Genomic DNA, 23655 nt, shown 5'->3' with positions numbered 1-23655 from the left:
ATACTGACATCATGCCATACTGACATCATGACATACTGACATCATGACATGACATACTGACATCATGACATACTGACATCATGACATGACATACTGACATCATGACATACTGACATCATAACATCATGACATCCTGACATCATGACACACTGACATCATAACATCATGACATCATGACATACTGACATCATAACATCATGACATACTTACATCATGACATACTGACATCATAACATGTACACACTGACATCATAACATGTACATACTGACATCATGACATCATGACATACTGACATAATAACATCATGACATACTGACATCATGACATCATGACATACTGACATCATAACATGTACACACTGACATTATCTCTCAGTCATTGTCACTCAAACCTAACAGGGTGACATTAATGGAACATTTTGGCAGACGCTACTCACAGTGAGAGGTGTTTGGTACGATGAGAGAATATCTGTGTTTGGCAGCATTAGTGTTTCGACACAGTCGGAAAAATGAGACTTTCTGTAGGTCCCTTTTTCATGTCGAATGTCCTGTCAAGAGAGCCAGAGAGAGCGAGAACAGGGAGAGGATGAGAAACATAACATAAATTCAATTCAATTTCAATTTAAGGGTTTTATTGGCATGGGAAACATTTATTTACATTGCAAGTGTGACTAGCAAGCAAGTGAAATAGACAATAAACAAAAGTGAAATAAACAATAAAAAATGAACAGTAAACATTTCACTCACACAAGTTCCAAAAGAATAAAGACATGTCAAATGTCACATGATGTATATATACAGTGTTGTAACGATGTGCAAATGGTTAAAGTACAAAAGGGAAAATAAATAAACATAAATATGGGTTGTATTTACAATGGTGTGTGTTCTTCACTGGTTGCCCTTTTCTCGTGGCAACAGGTCACAAATCTTGCTGCTGTGATGTCACACTGTGGTATTTCACCCAGTAGATATGGGAGTTTATCAAAGTTGGATATGTTTTCTAATTCTTTGTGGATCTGTGTAATCTGAGGGAAATATGTGTCTCTAATATGGTCATACATTTGGCAGGATGTTAGGAAGTGCAGCTCAGTTTCCACCTCATTTTGTGGGCAGTGAGCACATAGCCTGTCTTCTCTTGAGAGCCATGTCTGCCTACGGCGGCCTTTCTCAATAGCAAGGCTATGCTTACTGAGTCTGTACATAGTCAAAGCTTTCCTTAAGTTTGGGTCAGTCACAGTGGTCAGGTATTCTGCCATTGTGTACTCTCTGTTTAGGGCCAAATACCATTCTAGTTTGCTCTGTTTTTGGTAAATTCTTTCCAATGTGTTAAGTAATTATCTTTTTGTTTTCTCATGATTTGGTTGGGTCTAATTGTGCTGCTGTCCTGGGGCTCTGTGGGGTGTGTTTGTGTTTGTGAACAGAGCCCTAGGACCAGCTTGCTTAGGGGACTCTTCTCCAGGTTAATCTCTCTGTAGGTGATGGCTTTGTTATGGAAGGTTTGGGAATCGCTTCCTTTTATGTGGTTGTAGAATTTAACGTCTCTTTTCTGAATTTTGATAATTAGTGGGTATTGGCCTAAATCTGCTCTGCGTGCATTATTTGGTGTTCTACGTTGTACACGGAGGATATTTTTTCAGAATTCTGCATGCAGAGTCTCAATTTGGTGTTTGTCCCTCACAACCATAAAGGGCAATGGGTTCAATAACTAATTCAAGTATTTTCAGCCAGATCCTAATTGATATGTCGAATTTCATGTTCCTTTTGATGGCATAGAAAGCCCTTCTTGCCTTGTCTCTCAGATCGTTCACAGCTTTGTGTAAGTTACCTGTGGCGCTGATGTTTAAGCCGAGGTATGTATAGTTTTTTGTTTGCTCTAGGGCAACAGTGTCTAGATGGAATTTGTATTTGTGGTTCTGGCAACTGGACCTTTTTGGAACACCATTATTTGGTCTTACTGAGATTTACTGTCAGGGCCCAGGTCTGACAGAATCTGTGCAGAAGATCTAGTTGCTGTTGTAGGCCCTCCTTGGTTGGGGACAGAAGCACCAGATCATCAGCAAACAGTAAATATATGACTTCAGATTCTAGTAGGGTGAGGCCGGGTGCTGCAGACTGTTGTAGTGCCCTCGCCAATTCGTTGATAGATATGTTGAAGAGGGTGGGGCTTAAGCTGCATCCCTGTCTCTGGAAAGAAATGTGTGTTTTTGCAAATTTTATAATATTGTATATTTTTCCCCCCAACACCTCGCGAAAAGGAAGGTTTATTAAAAAAAGGAACGTCTTGCTATTTTACCAGTCAAAGACAAAGCTTGAGGGTGAGCCAACACGCAAACATTTGTTCACTTTTTGGCATCGCGCCGTTCCATCGTCTTTACTGTCTTGTAGAACAGCGGAGTGGTAGGATAATAACAGTTGCTAAATACTGTTTCCCAAGTGCCAGGTAGTAAGATAGTTCATTTATAGTGTTCCCTTCACCTATCTCTCTCTCTCTCTCTCCTGCCCCCACCCTCTCTCTCTCTCTCTCTCTCTCTCTCTCTCCTGCCCCCCCCCTCTCTCTCTCTCTCTCTCTCTCTCTCTCTCTCTCTCTCTCTCTCTCTCTCTCTGTCTCTCTCTCTCTCTCTCTCCCCCCCCCCCCCCTCTCTCTCTCTCTCTCTCTCTCTCTCTCTCTCTCTCTCTCTCTCTCTCTCTGTCTCTCTCTCTGTCTCTGTCTCTCTCTCTTTCTCTCTCTCCTTCTCTCTCTCTCTCTCTCTCTCTCCCTCTCTCTCTCTCTCTCTCTCTCTCTCTCTCTCTCTCTCTTCTCTCTCTCTTTCTCTCTCTATCCTTCTCTCTCTCTCTCTCTCTCCTCTCTCTCTCTCTCTCTCCCTTTCTCTCTCTCTCTCTCTCTCTCGCTATGTCTCTCTCTCTCTCTCTCCTGCCCCCCTCTCTCTCTCTCTCCTGCCCCCCCCCCTCTCTCTATCTCTCTCTCTCTCCCCCCCCCCCCCTCGGTTTAAAAAAAAAGTAAAGGAAATTCAAGTATATTGACCTCTGTTCTGGGTGAACAGATTTTATTTTGCGCTACTCTGGGTTTATGGCACCCTTATCCAAAAGCAAATCAAAACAAATGTTATTAGTCCCATGAGGTGTAGTCACCTTACAGTGCTGAATACAACAGGTGTAGTAGACCTTACAGTGAAATGCTGAATAAAACAGGTGTAGACCGTACAGTGAAATGCTGAATACAACAGACCTCACAGTGAAATGCTGAATACAACAGGTGTAGTAGACCTTACAGTGAAATGCTGAATACAACAGGTGTAGTAGACCTTACAGTGAAATGCTTTACTTACAAGCCCTTAAACCAACAATGCATTCTGTTCAGGTTATATATCCTCTTAAGGTTTACAACTCCTTACCTCAGCGTGTGTGTGTGTGTGTGTGTGTGTGTGTGTGTGTGTGTGTGTGTGTGTGTGTGTGTGTGTGTGTGTGTGTGTGTGTGTGTGTGTGTGTGTGTGTGTCCACAATCACATAATAGTCTCTCAGTGATACTCACATTTTTTTCCCTCTTAGCCCTGTAATTAAATCAAATGAGTAAGACGAGAATATATATATAACAACCATCCACAACACCTCCCGGATTACCCACTTAGGAGATTGTCTTGTTCCTTCACAGCCGTTTCACGCTAACTGATTGTTGTTATGCAACATTTTGTATTTCTTTCTCAGCTAAATTATTTAAATTTCGCAGTTTACTGAGTAGTGACTGTCTTACGTCATCTCCCTGGGTTGGGTTGAGCATGCTGTGGTCCGCTGGGGAAACGTCAATGCTCCTATTCATTATGGTAGAATACTTCAGAAGGAACTGGTCCGTTTTTATGATCTCCCGTTATCTTGGTAACTGTTCAGGGTTTTATTATCTTTGTCTGTGTCGGGTTCCTCTTTGGTTAAAACGTTTCTCTCTTTTCGTCTGATTTCAGAAACATTAATGGACACCAAGTGGGCCACAACTGAGCTAGCCTGGACCGCTCACCCTGAAACTGGGGTAAGTTGTCGGAGTGTGTGTGTTCGATTGCACATGTGTGTGCCTCTTTGTGTTTCACATCGAAAAGCACAAACCCCTCACCTTTGTGTGGACTCCTGACCTCCATACTCCCTCCCCCAACTACACCCATCTCTTCGTCCAGACCCCCCTCTCACCCCCTCTTCCCCATCTCCTCTGTCCAGACCTCCCTCTCACCCCCTCCCCCATCTCCTCGTTCAGACCTCCCTCTCACCCCCTCCCCATCTCCTCGTTCAGACCTCCCTCTCACCCCCTCCCCCATCTCCTCGTTCAGACTTCCCTCTCACCCCCTCCCCCATCTCCTCATTCAGACCTCCCTCTTACCCCTTCCCCATCTCCTCTGTCTAGACCTCCCTCTTACCCCTTCCCCATCTCCTCTGTCCAGACCTCCCTCTTACCCCTTCCCCATCTCCTCGTTCAGACCTCCCTCTCACCCCCTCCCCCATCTCCTCATTCAGTCCTCACTCTTACCCCTTCCCTCATCTTTTAGTCTAGACCTCCCTCTCACCCCTCCCCCATCTCCTCTGTCCAGACCTCGCTCTCACCCCCACCCCCAGCTCCTCTGTCCAGACCTCCCTCTCACCCCCCCCCCGATCTCCTCTGTCCAGACCTCCCTCTCACCCCCTACCCCCATCTCCTCTGTCCAGACCTCGCTCTCACCCCCTCCCCCATCTCCTCTGTCCAGACCTCGCTCTCACCCCCTCCCCCATCTCCTCTGTCCAGACCTCCCTCTCCCCCCTCCCCCCATCTCCTCTGTCCAGACCTCCCTCTCACCCTCCCCCATCTCCCTTGTCCAGACCTCGCTCTAACCCCCTCCCCCCATCTCCTCTGTCCAGACCTCCCTCTCACCCCCTCCCCCCATCTCCTCTGTCCAGACCTCCCTCTCCCCCGCTCCCCACCACCTCTTCGTAAAACCCCCCACCAGTCCGAGGCAGGATGGTAGAAACATCCTCCTCCTCTCCACCTACCTGTCTAATAACAGAGGGTTGGATGATTGTGTTGTTGATATATTCTCCTCCTCTCCTCCAGACAGACGGTGGTTGTCTCATTCTTCTTCTCTCTCTTTTTGTCTTCTTTTTGCCCCCTGCTGTCTCGCTCGGCAGGACTCCCTTTTCTTTTGTATTTTTATTTATTTACGACGCACGCCCACATTTATTTATCGCAGTGCAATTGTGGCAGATGGTTATTATTTCGGATGGTAATGTGCAGCAGTGGAATGCACTTATTTCTGAGACAGAGATGAGAGAGAGAGAGAGAGAGAGAGAGAGAGGGAGAGAGGAAGAGAGGGAGAGAGGAGAGAGAGAGAAGGATAGAGAGAGAGAGAGAGAGAGAGAGAGAGAGAGAGAGAGAGAGAGAGAGAGAGAGAGAGAGAGGGAGAGAGAGAGAGAGAGAGAGAGAGAGAGAGAGAGAGAGGGAGAGGGAGAGAGAGAGAGAGAGAGAGGAGAGGGAGAGGGAGAGAGAGAGAGAGAGAGAGAGAGAAAACGGAGAGATGGAGAGAAGGAGAAAGGGAGGGAAGCAACGAGTCCGAATCTGAGTCATTGTCTGTCTTTCTCTCCCTGTGCATGGAGGCCCCCTCTTCCTGTCTTCTACATTTGTCTGTAGCGGAGCTGTCTGTGTGTGTGTCCGTGTGTGCGTGTGTGGAGGGAGGGAGAGTAAAACAGACTGAGCAGCATCTTCTCTCCACATGATATAACAGGCTTAGAGGGTCTAGAGGCAGACACACCAGTAGGACTCAACGTGGTGGTTTGACCTGACAGAGACACACCAGTAGGACACAACGTGGTGGTGGTTTGACCTGACAGAGACACACCAGTAGGACACAACGTGATGGTTTGACCTGACAGAGACACACCAGTAGGACTCAACGTGGTGTTGCATTGACCTGACACAAATCCAAGTTGACCTTTGTTTGCGTGTGCATGTGTGTGCTGCAGTGTGAAGTGACCATTGTGTGTGTGTGTTGTGTGTGTGCATGTGTGTGCATGTGTGTGTGTGTGTGTTGTGTGTGTGCATGTGTGTGTGTGTTTGCATGTGTGTGTGCATGTGTGTGTGTGCTGTGTGCCGTTTCTCCCCAAACAGATGGAGGGGGAATTCCAAGCTCTAGAGGGGTTAATGGCTTTTACTGGGCTCAGTATGTCTCCAGGGAGATTCCCAGACACAGATAACATGGTGTAGCTAGCGACCAGGATGCCTAGCCTGTAGCCTATAGCATGTAGCCCTTATTTAGCTCATAGCCTTTAGCATGTAGTCTATAGCATGTAGCATTTATGTAGCTTGTAGCCTTTAGCATGTAGCCTTTATGTAGCTTGTAGCCTTTAGCATGTAGCCTGTTGTATTCACTCGAGCTCACATATCTAATGACTTTTGTTAGCATGGTTCTGTTAGCAAACTGTGAGCCTACAGACTAGTAAATGCTAGGCACATCATGCTAACTTTTCTAAAAACCTAAGCTTTGAGGATACTAGTGTGCCAACCAGAATGGTTGGGCGGCAGGGTAGCCTAGTGGTTAGAGAGTTGGACTAGTAACCAGAAGGTTGCAAGTTCAAACTCCCCGGAGCTGACAAGGTACAACAAATCTGTCGTTCTGCCCATGAACAGGCTCACTGTTCCTAGGCCGTCATTAAAAATAAGAATTTGTTCTTAGTTGACTTGCCTAGTTAAATAAAGGTACAAAAATAAATGTATATCTAATCCTAGACTACCTGCCTTGGTTGGTATGCAGGTCTGGAGCTAGGTTTAGGTCTTAAGTCAAACCCTCACATACTTTGTCCCTGCGGCACCAATGTCCCAGTGAATCTGAAAGTAACATCTAGAGCCTTTGACTTTTTTCTAGTGTGGACACTATATCACTAAGTCCTACTGAAAATGCATTGTACCGCAGTATAGCATTATAACTATACATATGAGTATTTTTGGGGTTTATTTCTGTTTCTATCTAACCTTTATTTAACTAGGCAAGTCAGTTAAGAACACATTCTTATTTACAATGACGGCCTCCCCCCCTGACCAAACCCGGACGATGCTGGACCAACTATGTGCTGCCCAATGGGACTCACAATCACGGCCGGTTGTGATACCAGCTTGGATTCAAACCAGTGTATATGTAGTGATGCCTTCATGCACTAAGATTCAGTGCCTTAGACCACTGCGCCACTCGGAAGCCCCATGTTGAGTTGGCCTATCGTTTGTACATGGCTGTGCACATTTTATTTCTTAGTTTAGAAACAAAGGAAATTAATATTGAAACGTATGTTGTCATTCCTTTTCAAGTTACCACAGAGTTGACTTGTAAAAGCCATAACTACATTATTATTATTATTAATTTAGTCCAAAATCGATGCCGAAGAACTTGACCCTTTTTCACACAGCAACTCGCTCTCACAGTCTCACGTCAGAGTTAGACGTTCATCCATGTTTCTCAAATGTCACATTTCGAGAGATTTTGAAGACCTCCTATTTCAAAGGTTTAAGTTTAGGCATTTTTCTCCAAATTATTTCAGTTTAGATTTAATTTTTGGCATTAACTCCAAATTATTTAAATTTAGATTTAGTTTAGGCATTAACTCCAAAGTATTTAAGTATAGATTTATTTTAGGCATTAACTCCAAATTTTTTAAATTTAGATTTAGTTTAGGTATTAACTCCAAATTATTTAAGTATAGATTTAGTTTAGGCATTAACTCCAAATTATTTAAATTTAGATTTAGTTTAGGCAGTAACTCCAAATTATTTAAGTATAGATTTAGTTTAGGCATTAACTCCAAATTTTTTAAGTTTAGGTTTTAGTTTAGGTATTGACTCTGAAATCTTAAGGTTAGGTTTACGTTTAGGTATTGACTCCAAATGATTTAAGTTTAGGTGTTAGTTTAGGCATTAACTCCAAATGATTTAAGTTTAGGTTTCAGTTTAGTTATTGACTCTGAAATCTTAAGGTTAGGCATTAAATCTGAATGGTTAACGTTAAGTTTAAGGTTTGGACTTTCTATCGATGGATTCGATCTTGCAAGCCTATGGAATGAGATGCATATCCCATCCCACAACGGCCTAGCAAAATCTAAACCTACTTGATAGTAACAGCGCTCACTGTTGCCCCTAGTGGCCGGTTTCCACGTCATCTCCCGACGTCCCTGAGACATGGATGGACGTCAAATACTGACTTGTAATCACAGGTGACCTGGCTGTTCACACGCCCTACCTAATTCATTCAAGTTTGGTAAGCAAGGATGGCAAGAAGTGTCTGTATTTGTGCTGCACGTGTGGTCTCATGGGGTTGACCTCCACACACACACACACACACAATCTCTCTTTTGTACACTCGGGTGATTTATTACACTGAACTAAATACCCATTGACACTTTATGCTTTCTCTCGTCCCATTGACCTGGCTGGTGATTATCGATTCCCCCCGCCGGTTCCCTCAGATAGCCTGAGTATTAAAGCCTTCTCTGTGGTTTATCCTCAACTAAGCCCCCCCCCCCCCTCTCTCCCTAGGACTCCAGGGTCCTGCTGGATTAATAGCCTGTCTTCACCACATCCATATTAGGCCTCTAATTAAGAGTCCTCAGCCTCAGAGAGAAAACTTTTCGGGAAAAAAAAACAAATCTGTGTTATTTTCTCACTTTCTCTGTATCTCGGGCAGTGTCAAAGTTTCGGTGGTAAACTCGATTGACCCAGAACAGGGTGGAGAATTGAAGACCGAGGTCAAACATGGCTCTTCTTGTCCATGTTCCAATGACATGCGTTTACTGCTGTTGTGTCCATTTTTGACTCAGGATGGGTTGTTTCGGAGTTGTTGGTGCGTTGTCTAGTTGGAAGCCTAGTGTATCGGTTGACATTCTTTGCAGTTTTCCCATTTGGCCCCACTTGAAAGGGTTGTTTTGCTTCGATTGACATAATGGTCATAAACATCCTCAGTCGAGTGTAGCCATGTATTGAGCAACACATTAAAGTTAAAGTAGTTAAAAATAGACCACGTCTGTTATGGCTGTTCTGTAAATAACACTTTTAGCATTTGCCTATTTGCAACCCCAGTCTCATTTACTCAGTAATCAGAGCTTTTGCCTCGGTAATTCATGTCTTTGGGCTGTGAGATAAATAATTAAGAAGGAAAAGAGAAAGATGATGGTAACCTTTTTTGCCGGCTGTAGAGGTAGATGCGATTATTGAAAGTCATTGAAACGTCATTAAAACGTCATTGAAACGTAATTAAAACGTCATTGAAACGTAATTAAAACGTCATTGAAACGTAATTGAAACGTAATTAAAACGTCATTGAAACGTCATTAAAACGTCATTGAAACGTAATTAAAAATTAATTGAAACGTCATTGAAACATAATTAAAACGTCATTGAAACGTCATTGAAACGTAATTAAAAATTAATTGAAACGTCATTGAAACATAATTAAAACGTCATTGAAACGTCATTGAAACGTCCTTAAAACGTAATTAAAACGTCATAGAAACGTCATTGAAACGTCATTAAAACGTAATTGAAACGTCATTGAAACATCATTAAAACGTAATTGAAACATTGAAACGTCATTGACACGTAATTAAAACATAATTGAAACGTCATTGAAACGTCATTGAAACGTAATTGAAACGTAATTAAAACGTAATTGAAACGTCATTGAAACGTCATTAAAACGTAATTGAAACGTCATTGAAACGTAATTAAAACGTCATTGAAACGTCATTAAAACGTCATTGAAACGTCATTGAAACGTAATTAAAAATTAATTGAAACGTCATTGAAACATAATTAAAACGTCATTGAAACGCCATTAAAACGTCCTTAAAACGTAATTAAAACGTCATTGAAACGTCATTGAAACGTCATTAAAACGTAATTGAAACGTCATTGAAACATCATTAAAACGTAATTGAAACATTGAAACGTCATTGAAACGTAATTAAAACATAATTGAAACGTCATTGAAACGTCATTGAAACGTAATTGAAACGTAATTAAAACGTAATTGAAACGTCATTGAAACATCATTAAAACGTCATTGAAACGTAATTGAAACGTAATTAAAACGTAATTGAAACGTCATTGAAACGTCATTAAAACGTCATTGAAACGTCATTGAAACGTCAGTAAAACAGAATTGAAACATAATTGAAACGTCATTAAAACGTAATTGAAACGTCATTGAAACGTCATTGAAACGTCATTAAAACGTAATTGAAACATAATTGAAACGTCATTAAAACGTAATTGAAACGTCATTGAAACGTCATTGAAACGTAATTACTTGTGAGGTGGTGACTATTCGGAACCCGGAGAATGAGGTATACAACAGGGCTGTTCGGTTTTTTGGGAAGCGCCGGGCTGACACTCCATCATAATTGTGATGAATTCGCTGTCCCTTTTGTTTTCCTGACTCATCGCTGAGTCACCAGAGATGAAAGGCCGTGGCACGGCTGGAAACAGCACTCCACCTAAATACGCAGACCGGAAAGTAGTTGAAAATAACATGCGACTTATCGTTTCTTTCATCTGTCTGTTTCTAATGGTACCAATTCACCTCATTTCTCTCTTCTAGTTGTGTTATTGGACTCTGAGACCAGAACAGACCAGTCTGTCTGTCTGTCTGTCTGTCTGTCTGTCTGTCTGTCTGTCTGTGTGTGTGTGTGAGAGAGAGAGTGTATGAGTGTGTGTGAGAGAATGGGAGATTGTGTGAGTGTGTGTGTGAGAGAGTGTGTGTGAGAGAGAGTGTGTGTGCGTGTGTGAAGGAGAGTGTTCTGCCAATGTGTTCAGGAATGCATACAGTATAGGACATTTGACCTTTGTTTGACCATAACACTAATATCTATCTTTCTCTCACCCTCCCTCCCTCCCTCCCTCCCTCCCTCCCTCCCTCCCTCCCTCCCTCCCTCCCTCCCTCCCTCCCTCCCTCCCTCCCTCCCTCCCTCTTTCTCCACCCACAGTGGGAGGAGGTGAGTGGCTACGATGACGCCATGAACCCCATCCGGACGTACCAGGTGTGCAACGTGCGCGAGGCCAACCAGAACAACTGGCTACGCAGTGACTTCATCCCACGCAAAGATGTCCTCAGAGTCTACGTGGAGATGAAGTTCACTGTGCGCGACTGCAACAGCATCCCCAACATCCCCGGCTCCTGCAAGGAGACCTTTAACCTCTTCTACTACGAGTCTGACTCAGACTCGGCCACGGAGACAAGTCCATTCTGGATGGAAAATCCCTATGTGAAGGTGGACACCATCGCACCCGATGAGAGTTTCTCCATGTTGGAGTCGGGAAGGGTGAACACAAAAGTAAGGAGCTTCGGACCTCTTTCCAAGACTGGCTTTTACCTGGCATTCCAAGATCTGGGGGCTTGTATGTCGTTGATTTCTGTCCGGGTCTTCTATAAGAAGTGTTCGACCACCATCGCGAACTTCGCCGTGTTCCCCGAGACGGCCACGGGGGCAGAGGCCACGTCGTTGGTCATCGCGCCCGGAACATGTGTTCCCAACGCACTTGAGGTGTCCGTGCCTCTCAAGCTGTACTGCAATGGGGATGGCGAATGGATGGTTCCCGTGGGATCGTGCACCTGCGCGTCCGGGTTCGAGCCCGCCATGAAGGACACCCAGTGTCAGGGTGAGTGTGACATCAAGGACACTCAATGTCAGGGTGAGTTTTATTTTTTGGGGTGGCCATTTTTTGGGGTAATCACCCAATGCTTTGTGTGTCCCCTTGGGCGTCAGCCATTTTGTTTCAAAATGTCGAATAAATTCAGCCTTACTGATTTTGAAACAAAGAAACCAACAATGCATAAAAAAAAACTGATCATATAGTCAGTGGCACTCTCTCAATTGAGCATCTACCTCCCCTGACTTCGATTGTACCCAGGAGTAGATTCATAAATAAACGTGTTGTCAGTAACCTATATGACACCTGAGCAAAGCTGGACAGATCTAGGAGAGTGAGGTCTGATAGAGAACAGAACAGGTTCACAGAGGTTCACACCAAGATGAATTAAAACAGCAGGCCCGCGGCTCAGATGGAGTGCAGGGGACAGAGAGTGGAGGGGAGGAGGGAGGGAGGGGAAAAGAGGTGGGGGGTAGTGGAACGTTAGACTGGGGGTAGTGGAACATTAGACTGGGGGGGTAGTGGAACGTTAGACTGGGGGTAGTGGAACGTTAGCCTGGGGGGAAGTGGAACGTTAGACTGGGGGTAGTGGAATGTTAGACTGGGGGTAGTGGAACATTAGACTGGGGGTAGTGGAACATTAGACTGGGGGTAGTGGAACGTTAGACCTAGGGGGTAGTGGAACGTTAGACTGGGGGGTAGTGGAACATTAGACTGGGGGGGTAGTGGAACGTTAGACTGGGGGTAGTGGAACGTTAGACCTAGGGGGTAGTGGAACGTTAGACTGGGGGGGTCATGTGTCAAATGGAGAACAGGGGAGATGAGAGGCAGGCCGATGTCAGAGTTATCGATTTGCACGGCTGATTGTGATGCGGGGTGTGTGTGTGTGTTTGTACGTGTACGCGCATGCGTGTGTCAGGCCTTTACATCACGACACCCTGCAGACAGTGAAGTAGATTCAGGAGAGAGATAAACAGAAAGGAAGAGCGTGTAGCTTAGGAATGATCTGGAAGTTTAAGAAGAAAATACGTTGAGAGAAACAGGAGTGTTCTTCATGTCGCCAGCTCCCTACAGTGCATGGCATTGAATGTGTGCCCACCTTTTAAAGGGTGTGCGAGTGGGCACAGTAAATCTATTGGCCGGTGCGTGGTTAAAAACTCATTTGTTTGCCTCTGGCAGCTCAAGGGCAAATCCCTGGCGACTGGGCCTGATAAAATGCTCTCTAATCATGTTCACTGGAAACCACAGTGGATAAATCTCCCTGTTGTCTCTCTCTTTTTCCCTATTTACTATTTATCTGTCTATTGCTCTAACTCTCCCTTTCTCTCTCGCGCTCTCTCTCTCTCTTTCTGTCTCTCTCTCTTTCCCTCTCTCTCTCTTTCTGTCTCTCTCTATTTCTGTCTCTCTCTCTTTCTGTCTCTCTTTCTCCCTCTCCCTGTCTGACTTTCTCTGTTTGTCGACCTGTACATCTCTTCCTCTCTCTCTTTCTATCTCTTTCTCTGTGTCTCTCTCTCTTTCTCCCTCTCTCTCTCTCTGACTGTCTGTGTATGTCTACCTGTACATCTCCCACTCTCTCTCCCTCCCTCGCACTCTCTTTCTCTCTGACTTTCTGTGTATGTCTACCTGCACATCTCTCTCTCTCCTTGTCCTCTCCCTCTTGTATTATTGTTGTATTCCCACTTTCTCTCCTAGTCTAAAGGTCATTGAGCCCTATGCTCAGCATGAGAGGGTAAGAGACAGAGACGAAGATAGTACGGGAGAGAGAGAGGAGGCAAAAAGAGAGGGAGAGAGAGTGAGTGAGAGAGGGAGAGGGAGAGGGCGAGAGAAAAAGAGAGAGACAGACAGGTAGAGAGAGAGAGAGAGAGGAAGAGAGAGAGAGAGCAAGAGAGACAAAGAGAGATGGAATGAGAGCGAGAGAAAAAGAGATAGACAGAGAGAGCGAGACGAAGAGAGAGAGAAAGAGAGAGGGAGGGAGAGCGAGAGAGAGAGACAGAGAGAGAGAGAGAGAGAGAGGGAGGGAGAGAGAGAGAGAGAAAGAGAGAGAGAGAGCAAGAGAGACAAAGAGAGATGGAATGAGAGCGAGAGAAAAAGAGATAGACAGAGAGAGAGACAGAGAGAGAGAAAAGGTCAACCAGTGAAGAACAAACATCTTTGTAAATACAACCCATATTTTTGCATATTTATTTTCTCTTTTGTACTTTAACCATTTGCACATCGCTACAACAAAGTATATATATATATATATATATAATATGACATTTCTAATCTCTTTATTCTTTTGGGACTTCTGTGAGTGCAATGTTTACTGTTTATTTTATTTTTTATATTATCTACTTCACTTTCTTTGGCAATGTAAACATATGTTTCTAATGCCAATAAAGCTCATTGAATTGAATTGAGAGAGAGAGAGAGAGAGAGAGAGAGAGAGAGAGAGAGAGAGAGAGAGAGAGAGAGAGAGAGATCTGCAAAAAACAATCTTGCAGGACGAGCATCTTATCTGACCCCCCCCCCCCATGCCAATAAAGCTCATTGAATTGAATTGAGAGAGAGAGAGAGAGAGAGAGAGAGAGAGAGAGAGAGATCTGCAAAAAACAATCTTGCAGGACGAGCATCTTATCTGACTCCCCCCCCCCCCCCCCCCCCACACACCCCCTTAGCTAGGTTAGTGCCCTTCAAACACGATAATTCATAATGAACATGAAAAACAACCAACACACATAGCACAACTAGCATGCTGCTAGCACGTTCATATCTTGACTGGTGGTGTTAGGGGGGAAAAAATGCTGTCGCTTCCTGTTACTCTGGTAGCCATTGCTTTGGGTGATTAATGATTGAAAAACAAACACACTCAGTGATAATGAACAGGGATCAGCAGGCTAATGCAGCTTATGCACCAATATTTAACCTTCACACAGAGGGCAACGGTGATGATCGTGACAAGAACCAGTCCCACAATGCTATCATTGACCTCATTTCCACCAGTTTCCAAATGATACTTTCAACAGGAAGCAAACATAACGAGTAGCAACACGGAAGATGTTGAACCAAAACAACCTTGACACTGACGAGTGAGCTGGCGGATCATGGCTAATCAACATTTGCTCTCTCACCTTCCTCTCCCTTTTTTTTTTCATTAATGCACCAAGATGGCTCCATTCATCCTTTAATTAACAGGACAGTTTAGTGAGATATAGAAAGATAGAGCCTCCTGTTGCCTGCGCCGTGCTTTCCTGTGCGGCGTGCTGCCTCCTGACTCATCACCTTTCCTGTGCTGCCTCCTAACTCATCACCTTTCCTGTGCTGCGTGCTGCCTCCTGACTCATCACCTTTCCTGTGCCGCCTCCTAACTCATCACCTTTCCTGTGCTGCGTGCTGCCTCCTAACTCATCACCAGAGTTATAAACTTGGATAGGGAGTCTACAAAGGGCACCGATTGACAATGTTATGACACTTTCCATCAGAGAAACAATGTGCCTCCGGGTAGCATTGAGAACACATTAAATCTATACCAGAGGAGGCTGGTGGCAGGAGCTATAGGAGAACGGGTTTCATTCATTCCATTCTAGACGTTACAATGAGCCCGTCCTCCTATAGCTCCTCCCACCCGCATCCACTGATCTATTATCCATTAGTGGTGCAGTAAACTGGATGAATTAGAAAAAGGCCGACTATTGGCATGTTACTGGGAAGTAAAGGTTGTTCCCAAGTGGCAAGGAAGTGTGTGTGTGTGTGTGTGTTTGTGTCTTTGTGTGACAGTGTGTGTGTGTGTCAGTGTGTGTGTTTGTCAGTGTGTGTGTGTGTGTCGGTGTGTGAGTGCGTGCGTGTGTGTGTTTGTCAGTGTGTGTCAGTGTGTGTGTGTCAGTGTGTGTGTGTGTGTGTGTGTGTGTGTGTGTGTGTGTGTGTGTGTGTGTGTGTTTGTCAGTGTGTGTGTGTGTGTGTGTTTGTCAGTGTGTGTGTGTGTGTGTGTGTGTGTTTGTGTTTGTCAGTGTGTGTGTGTGTGTCAGTGTGTGTGTGTGTGTCAGTGTGTGTGTGTGTTTGTCAGTGTGTGTGTGTGTGTGTTTGTGTGTGTGTGTGTGTGTGTGTGTGTGTGTGTGTGTGTGTGTGTTTGTCAGTGTGTGTGTGTGTGTGTCAGTGTGTGTGTGTGTCAGTGTGTGTGTGTGTTTGTCAGTGTGTGTGTGAGTGTGTGTTTCTGTGTGTGTGTGTCGGTGTGTGAGTGCATTAAGGAGTTCAGATGAAGCTTCACGCAAGCTTGTGTGTTTTCCTCTGAGCGGTGTGCTAGTAATTTGGGATGACAGCGTGTGCATGCTGGTTAAAACCACCGTCTTTCTACACCGTTGGCGGTGCTCTCCAGGGGGAAAACTAACACAAAACCAGCACCAGTGAGAGCTGTCCGTTATGAGGGAAGGCTCAGAGAGAGTGCCATGATAACACACGGACATACTGTTCACACACACACAGACACACACACACACACACACACGCACACACAACAAAAACAACAACAACATCAACATTCAACGACATTCAGTAAAAAGCTAAAGATGGAAAAGTGTTTTCATTGAGCTGTGTTAACCCAGTCCACTTTATCTGTGTACTTTCACTGGCTATTGGACTCACTCTGTTCTCTCTCTCTCTCTCTCTCTCTCTCTCTCTCTCTCTCTCTCTCTCTGTTCAATCTCTCTCTCTCTCTCTCTCTCTCTCTCTCTGTCTCTCTCTGTTCAATCTCTCTTTCTCTCTCTCTCTCTCTCTCTCTCTCTCTCTCTCTCTCTCTCTCTCTCTCGCTCTCTCTCTCTCTCTCAGCTTGCAGCCCGGGCACGTTCAAATCCAAGCAGGGCGAGGGTTTCTGCACACCCTGCCCACCCAACAGCCGTACCAGCTCTGGCGCAGCCAACGTATGCTCCTGTAGAAACGGCTTCTACCGCTCAGACACAGACTCACCAGACAACGCCTGCACCAGTAAGTGGCATGCCAGCATATACCCATAGACTTACAGTCGTTGCACCAGTTAGCAGGATGCTAGCATATACCCATAGACTTACAGTCGTTGCACCAGTTAGCAGGATGCTAGCATATACCCATAGACTTACAGTCGTTGCACCAGTTAGCAGGATGCTAGCATATACCCATAGACTTACAGTCATTGCAACAGTTAGCATGATGCTAGCATATACCCATAGACTTACAGTCGTTGCACCAGTTAGCAGGATGCTAGCATATACCCATAGACTTACAGTCATTGCACCAGTTAGCAGGATGCTAGCATATACCCATAGACTTACAGTCATTGCAACAGTTAGCATGATGCTAGCATATACCCATAGACTTACAGTCATTGCACCAGAAAGCGGGCCATTTTGCAACTCGTTGAGTTAGAAACGAGTCGTTTCTCTCTGAACGATGGCCTCCCCACAGCACCTGTATCGCTCCTCTCTGAAGGTTCTGACAACATTCCCACATTGCTACATGTACAACAACAGTCCTAACAACCTTTAGCCTGACGTTATCGCTGCCTATACGTCCGTACAGCCGCTACCTCGCTCTGGCAGAGTGGAGGAACTTATCTAGTGGATGTGTCTTAGTTACAGTAAGTACATGGAGACCATGCACACACACACGCACGCACACACACACACACACGCACACACACACACACACACACACACACACACACACACACACACACACACACACACACACACACACACACACACACACACACACACACACACACACAGAGACTAATCCTTTCACTGGTGGTGATTCTCTCCCAAAGTGCTGCCAGAGATATGGCTCCCTAGCTGTTCGTACCCCAAAGTGCTGCCAATAATTGGATAAGAATTGCTTCTCTGCTGCCAATAGTCTCTCTCATCCCCCTTAGCTGTTTCCACACAGCACAAATATGCGTGCACGTGCACAAGCTGGCATGCACGTGCACGCACACGAACACCCTCTCACACGCTCTCCTCCTCGCAGAAAGAACTGTAAAGTCCGTTTATTTTGAGCTTTTTCCAAGCAGAGAGAAGAGGACTCACCTCCTCTGGCACCCCTAGCATCAAAGTCCTAATGAAATAGAATATATTACATTCTAATCCTTGTTATATTTGATGTCCTGGTGGAAATGTTCAACATTGATGCTTTGGCAATAATTTTGTCTTGACAATAGTACAAAGTACTCTGACAAAGTATTTTTACATTTAAAAAAATATATCTTTTTTGTCTTTTGTTCCTCCCACAGCCGTTCCCTCGGCCCCGCGCAATGTCATCTCCAACGTCAACGAGACCTACCTGGTCTTGGAGTGGAGCGAGCCTCGTGACTCGGGTGGTCGCGACGACATCTTCTACAACGTCATCTGCAAGAAGTGCCTGCCCGAGCGCGGCATGTGCTCGCGCTGCGACGACAATGTAGACATCTCGCCGCGCCACCTGGGCCTGACGCAGCGGCGCGTGGCGGTCCGAAACCTGCAGGCCCACACCCAGTACAGCTTCGAGATCCAGGCCGTCAACGGCGTGTCGAATAAGAACCCGTACACGCCGCAGTTCTCCGCCGTCAACATCACCACCAACCAAGCCGGTATGTAGAAGCCTGACCGTTGTATTGAATCGAATATACCTTTTATTGTTGTATTGTGAAACAAACCAAAAGATGCACAGAAAGAGAACAAGGTCAGCCACAGAGAAACAACCCCAAGGATGAATTAGCGGTGGAAAGTGCCTTTCTCAAGGGCACAACGGCACTGTGCTACAATCAGTGATGCACTTTTACGATATAATTGGTTAAGATGGTGGTTGCGTCAAATCAAATCAAATCAAATTTCAGACATGGAAACACAATGGTGCTGCACAGGATAAAAACTAAGAAAAAAAACCTACGAAAATAAAAGCTGGAATATTTAGTACACAACAAACAAGATAAAAGGAAATAGTAGTATTAGTATTTTTCAGCAGCAATGCAGGTAAAAGTAGATGTTTGTTATGATATCTACAGTCCCTCCCTCTGAAAGTCCCCAGAGTCTGCAACACCACTAAGCAAGGGGCACCACCAATTAAGCGGCATTATGAAGACCAAAGACTGTAGGACTGTAGGACTCCACAACTTTGTGGAGAAGTACAGATCATGGTTGCGTGATAAAAACATATCCGAAACTTTGAACATCCCAAACAAAATATGGAAAGAATATGGCATCACAACAAACCTGCCAAGAGAGGGACGCCCAACAAAACTCATGGACCAGGCAAGGAGGGCTTTAATCAGAGAGGCAACAAAGAGACCAAAGATAACCCTGAAGGAGCTGCAAAGCTCCACAGCGGAGATTGGAGTATCTGTCCATAGGACCACTTTAACCCGTACACTCCACAGAGCTGGGCTTTACAGAAGAGTGGCCAGAAAAAAGCCATTGGTTAAACAAAAACATAAGCAAACACGTTTAGTTTTTGCCAAAAGGCATGTGGGAGACTCCCCAAACATATGGAAGAAGGTACTCTGGTCAGATGAGACACAAATGTAGCTTTTTTGCCATCAAGGAAAAAGCTTTGTCTGGAGCAAACCCAACACCTCACATCACCCGGAGAACACCACCCCCAGAAGCATGGAGGTGGTAGCATCATGCTATGGGGATGTTTTTCATCGGCAGGGACTGGGAAACTGGTCAGAATTGAAGGAATGATGGATGGCACTAAATACAGGGAAATTCCTGAGGGAAAGCTGTTTCAGTCTTCCAGAAATTTGAGACTGGGGCAAAGGTTCCCCTTCCAGCAGGACAATGACCCTAAGCATACTGCTAAAGCAACACTCAAGTGGTTTAAGGGGAAACATTTACATATCTTGGAATGGCCTAGTCAAAGCCCAGACCTCAATCCAATTGAGAATCTGTGGTATGACTTAAAGTTTGCTGTACACCAGCAGAACCCATCCAACTTGAAGGAGCTGGAGCAATTTTGCCTTGAAGAATGGCCAAAAATCCCAGTGGTTAGATGTGCCAAGCTAATAGAGATATACCCCAAGAGACTTGCAGCTGTAATTGCTGCAAAAGGTGGCTCTACAAAGTATTGATTTTGGGAGGATGTATAGTTATGCACGCTCAAGTTTTCTGTTTTTTATTCTAAATAAAACATATTTAGCTTCTTCAAAGTGGTAGTCATGTTGTGTAAATCAATAGATTCAAACCCCCCCCAAAATCCATTTTAATTCCAGGTTGTAAGGCAACCCCATGGTTACAGGTTAGTGTGGGGCTCAGCCCACCATGGTTACAGGTTAGTGTGGGGCTCAGCCCACCATGGTTACAGGTTAGTGTGGGGCTCAGCCCACCATGGTTACAGGTTAGTGTGGGGCTCAGCCCACCATGGTTACAGGTTAGTGTGGGGGGCCCAGCCCACCATGGTTACAGGTTAGTGTGGGGGGCTCAGCCCGCCATGGTTACCAATTACTCCCCAGTGTCTTGGCCAGGAGGAGGCCCCTAGGCCCCTTAATCCTCAGGCTAGAGTGACCGGGGAATCTGCCCAGGGAGTATTGTCTGTGGGGAGAGGTTGGAGTTTTTCAGGGAGTGATGGGTGGCTGGTGGTAGGCTACTACGTGGGGATGGGGTTTTGGGCTTGGGAAGAAAGAGGAGGAGAGAGAGAGAGAGAGAGAGAGAGAGAGAGAGAGAGAGAGAGAGAGAGAGAAGGGGGGAATGAGAGAGAGGGGGAGAGGGAGGAGAGAGCGAGACGGGGGGGAAGAGAGGGGGAGAGGTCTGTGGTGGTGGGGGTGACAAAGACAAGAGGAAGAAAGGATCAAAGTACCGAACTAAGGGATTAGAAACCTTTCAACAAAAAGGGTTGGTGGGAAAGAGGGAGAAACAGAGAGTGTGTGTGTTGGGGGGTGCAATGATACAGGAAGGAATGGAAGGAAGAGGTGGATACCCAGAGGAGAAGAGGTGGATACCCAGAGGAGAAGAGGTGGATACCCAGAGGAGAAGAGGTGGATACCATGAGGAGAAGAGGTGGATACCCAGAGGAGATGAGGTGGATACCCAGAGGAGAAGAGGTGGATAACTAGAGGAGATGAGGTGGATACCCGGAGGAGAAGAGGTGGATACCCAGAGGAGAAGAGGTGGATACCCGGAGGAGAAGAGGTGGATATCCAGAGGAGAAGAGGTGGATACCCAGAGGAGAAGAGGTGGATACCAGGAGGAGAAGAGGTGGATACCCAGAGGAGAAGAGGTGGATAACTAGAGGAGATGAGGTGGATACCCGGAGGAGAAGAGGTGGATACCAGGAGGAGAAGAGGTGGATACCCAGAGGAGAAGAGGTGGATACCCAGAGGAGAAGAGGTGGATACCCAGAGGAGAAGAGGTGGATACCAGGAGGAGAATAGGTGGATACCCAGAGGAGAAGAGGTGGATACCCGGAGGAGAAGAGGTGGATACTAGCAGTGAATTAACATCCATTTTGTCTTCCCTGTGCCCCGCTCTCACAGCTCCATCTGCAGTACCTACAGTTCACCTGATGGGGGCCACAGCTAGCACCATGAGTCTTTCCTGGCTGCCCCCTGAAAAACCCAACGGGATCATTCTGGATTATGAGATTAAGTACCATGAGAAGGTAAGCAACAACACAAGTCAACACTTCTTATTTCCACATCCTATTTCACAAGTCTTATTTTTGCATAAGTAATATCACCCCATTCACCTCGATAACAACCGTTCTGACAAAAGCCTTAATCGTGTCCCTCTGTCTTTCTGTCTTTCTTTCTTTCCTTCTTTCGTTCCCCTCCCAATATCCTCCTAATTTCTTTCTATTCACCCCCCGACCTCCTTTTATAAAGTTGAAATGTTTCTGACTACTTCCATAACCTACACAAGGGGGGGGGGGGGGGTGTCCATGTGGATTGGCCTACCTGAGGAGAGAACAAAGTCTCTCAGCGTATCTCTGTTTGTTCAATCCTGATGATTGAAAGCTCTCTCATACCTCGTGCTGCCGTTCTCCGTCTGTTCGGGAAGATTTGTTGGACGCGGCATGCACCACACAGTGGGGTGTGGGGGAAGGCGATGAATACGGGTGATAATGATGAATGAGGGGATGTAGTTTGTTTTCTGATGCATTTCTAAACCGTTCCGTGTGCGTTTGGTTTTGGCAGGACCAGGGAGAAGCTATTGCCCACACCATGACCGCACAAAGGAGTTCTGCCCGCATCGAGGGGCTGAAGGCCGGCACGCCATACGTGGTCCAGGTCCGGGCCCGCACGGTGGCCGGGTACGGTCGCTACAGCAGCCCCGCCGACTTCAGCACCAACCTGCAAAGTATGTTTGAGTTAACTTTATTGATCCCCAGAGGGGACATTGGGGTTTGTCACCAGCATTGAATACTGTGCATTCAGAAAGTATTCAGACCCCTTGACTTTTTCTCAATTTTGTTACATTACAGCTTTTTCTAAAATTGATTAAATTAACTTTTCCCCTCATCAATCTACACACAGTACCCCAAAGTGACATCACAATACCCCATAATGACATCACAATACCCCATAATGACATCACAATAGCCCAAAGTGACAATGCAAAAACAAGTTTTTAGAATGTTTGGAAGTGTATATAAAAAATATATATATATACAGTGGGGCAAAAAAGTATTTAGTCAGCCACCAATTGTGCAAGTTCTTCCACTGAAAAAGATGAGAGAGGCCTGTAATTTTCATCATAGGTACACTTCAACTATGACAGACAAAATGAGAAAAAAATCCAAAAAATCACATTGTAGGATTTTTAATGAATTTATTTGCAAATTATGGTGGAAAAGAAGTATTTTTTCACAGTTGACAGTGCATGTCAGAGCAAAAAAACAAGCAATGGGTTCGAAGGAATTGTCTGTAGAGATCCGAGACAGGATTGTGTTGAGGCAAAGATCTATGGAAGAGTACCAAAAAATGTCTGTAGCGTCGATGATCCCCAAGAACACTGTGGTCTCCATCATTCTTAAATGGAAGTTTGGAACCACCAAGACTCTTCCTAGAGCTGGCTGCCCGACCAAACTGAGCAATCGGGGGAGAAGGGTCTTGGTCAGAGAGGTGACCAATGATGGTCACTCTGACAGAGCGCCAGAGTTCCTCTGTGGAGATGGGAGAACCTTCCAGAAGGACAACCATCTCTGCAGCACTCCACCAATCAGGCCTTTATGGTAGAGTGGTCAGACGGATGCCACTCCTCAATAAAAGGCACATGACAGCCCGCTTGGAGTTTGCCAAAAGGCACCTAAAGGACCCTCAGACCATGAGAAACAAGATTCTCTGGTCGGATGAAACCAAGATTGAACTCTTTGGCCTGACTGCCAAGCATCATGTCTGGATGAAACATGGTACCATCCCTACGGTGTAGCATGGTGATCTCAGCATCATGCTGTGGGGATGTTTTTTAGTGGCAGGGACTGGGAGACTAGTCAGGATCGATGGAAAAATGAACGGGGCAAAGTACAGAGAGATCCTTGATGAAAACTTGTTCCAGAGTGCTCAGGACCTCAGACTGGGGGGAAAGTTCACATTTCAACAGCACAACAACCCTAAGCACACAGCCAACGCAGGAGTGTCTTCGGAAAATGTCTCTGAATGTCCTTGAGTGGTCCAGCCAGAGCCCTGACTTGAACCCGGGCTCATGCGCAGTGGCCGGGCTCATGCGCAATGTCAAGCGTCGGCTGGAATTGTGTAAAGCTCGCCACAATTGGATTCTGGAGCAGTGGAAGCCCGTTCTCTAGAGTGGTGAATCACACTTCACCATCTGGCAATCCAACAGACTAATCTGGGTTTGGCGGATGCCAGGATTACGCTACCTGTCCCAATACATAGTGCCAGCTGTAAAGTTTGGTGGAGGAGGAATAATGGTCAGGGGCTGTTTTTCATGGTTCGGGCTAGGCCGCTTAGTTCCAGTGAAGGGAAATCTTAACGCTACAGCATACACTTACATCCTAGACTATTCTGTGCTTCCAGCTTTGTGGCAACAGTTTGGGGATGGCCCTTTCCTGTTTCAACATGACAATGCCCCCTTGCACAAAGCGAT

At 45.6% G+C, this 23655-nt stretch overlaps 1 protein-coding gene across 1 annotated transcript; it reads left to right on the top strand.

Moving 5' to 3' along the window:
• Positions 1 to 3957: 3957 nt before the first annotated feature.
• LOC139397792 (ephrin type-B receptor 3-like) lies at positions 3958 to 21909 on the top strand (the record flags this gene model as incomplete). The annotated part of the gene is made up of 6 exons (XM_071144222.1): positions 3958 to 4018; positions 10972 to 11677; positions 16436 to 16591; positions 17871 to 18206; positions 21087 to 21211; positions 21747 to 21909. Coding segments are annotated over exons 1-6 (1543 nt in total), but the record flags the coding sequence as incomplete, so codon positions are not given.
• Positions 21910 to 23655: the final 1746 nt, after the last annotated feature.

The sequence above is a fragment of the Oncorhynchus clarkii genome, unplaced genomic scaffold, assembly GCF_045791955.1.
Source record: "Oncorhynchus clarkii lewisi isolate Uvic-CL-2024 unplaced genomic scaffold, UVic_Ocla_1.0 unplaced_contig_3475_pilon_pilon, whole genome shotgun sequence".
Lineage (NCBI taxonomy): Eukaryota > Metazoa > Chordata > Actinopteri > Salmoniformes > Salmonidae > Oncorhynchus > Oncorhynchus clarkii.
This window is presented reverse-complemented; position numbering and strand designations above follow the sequence as displayed.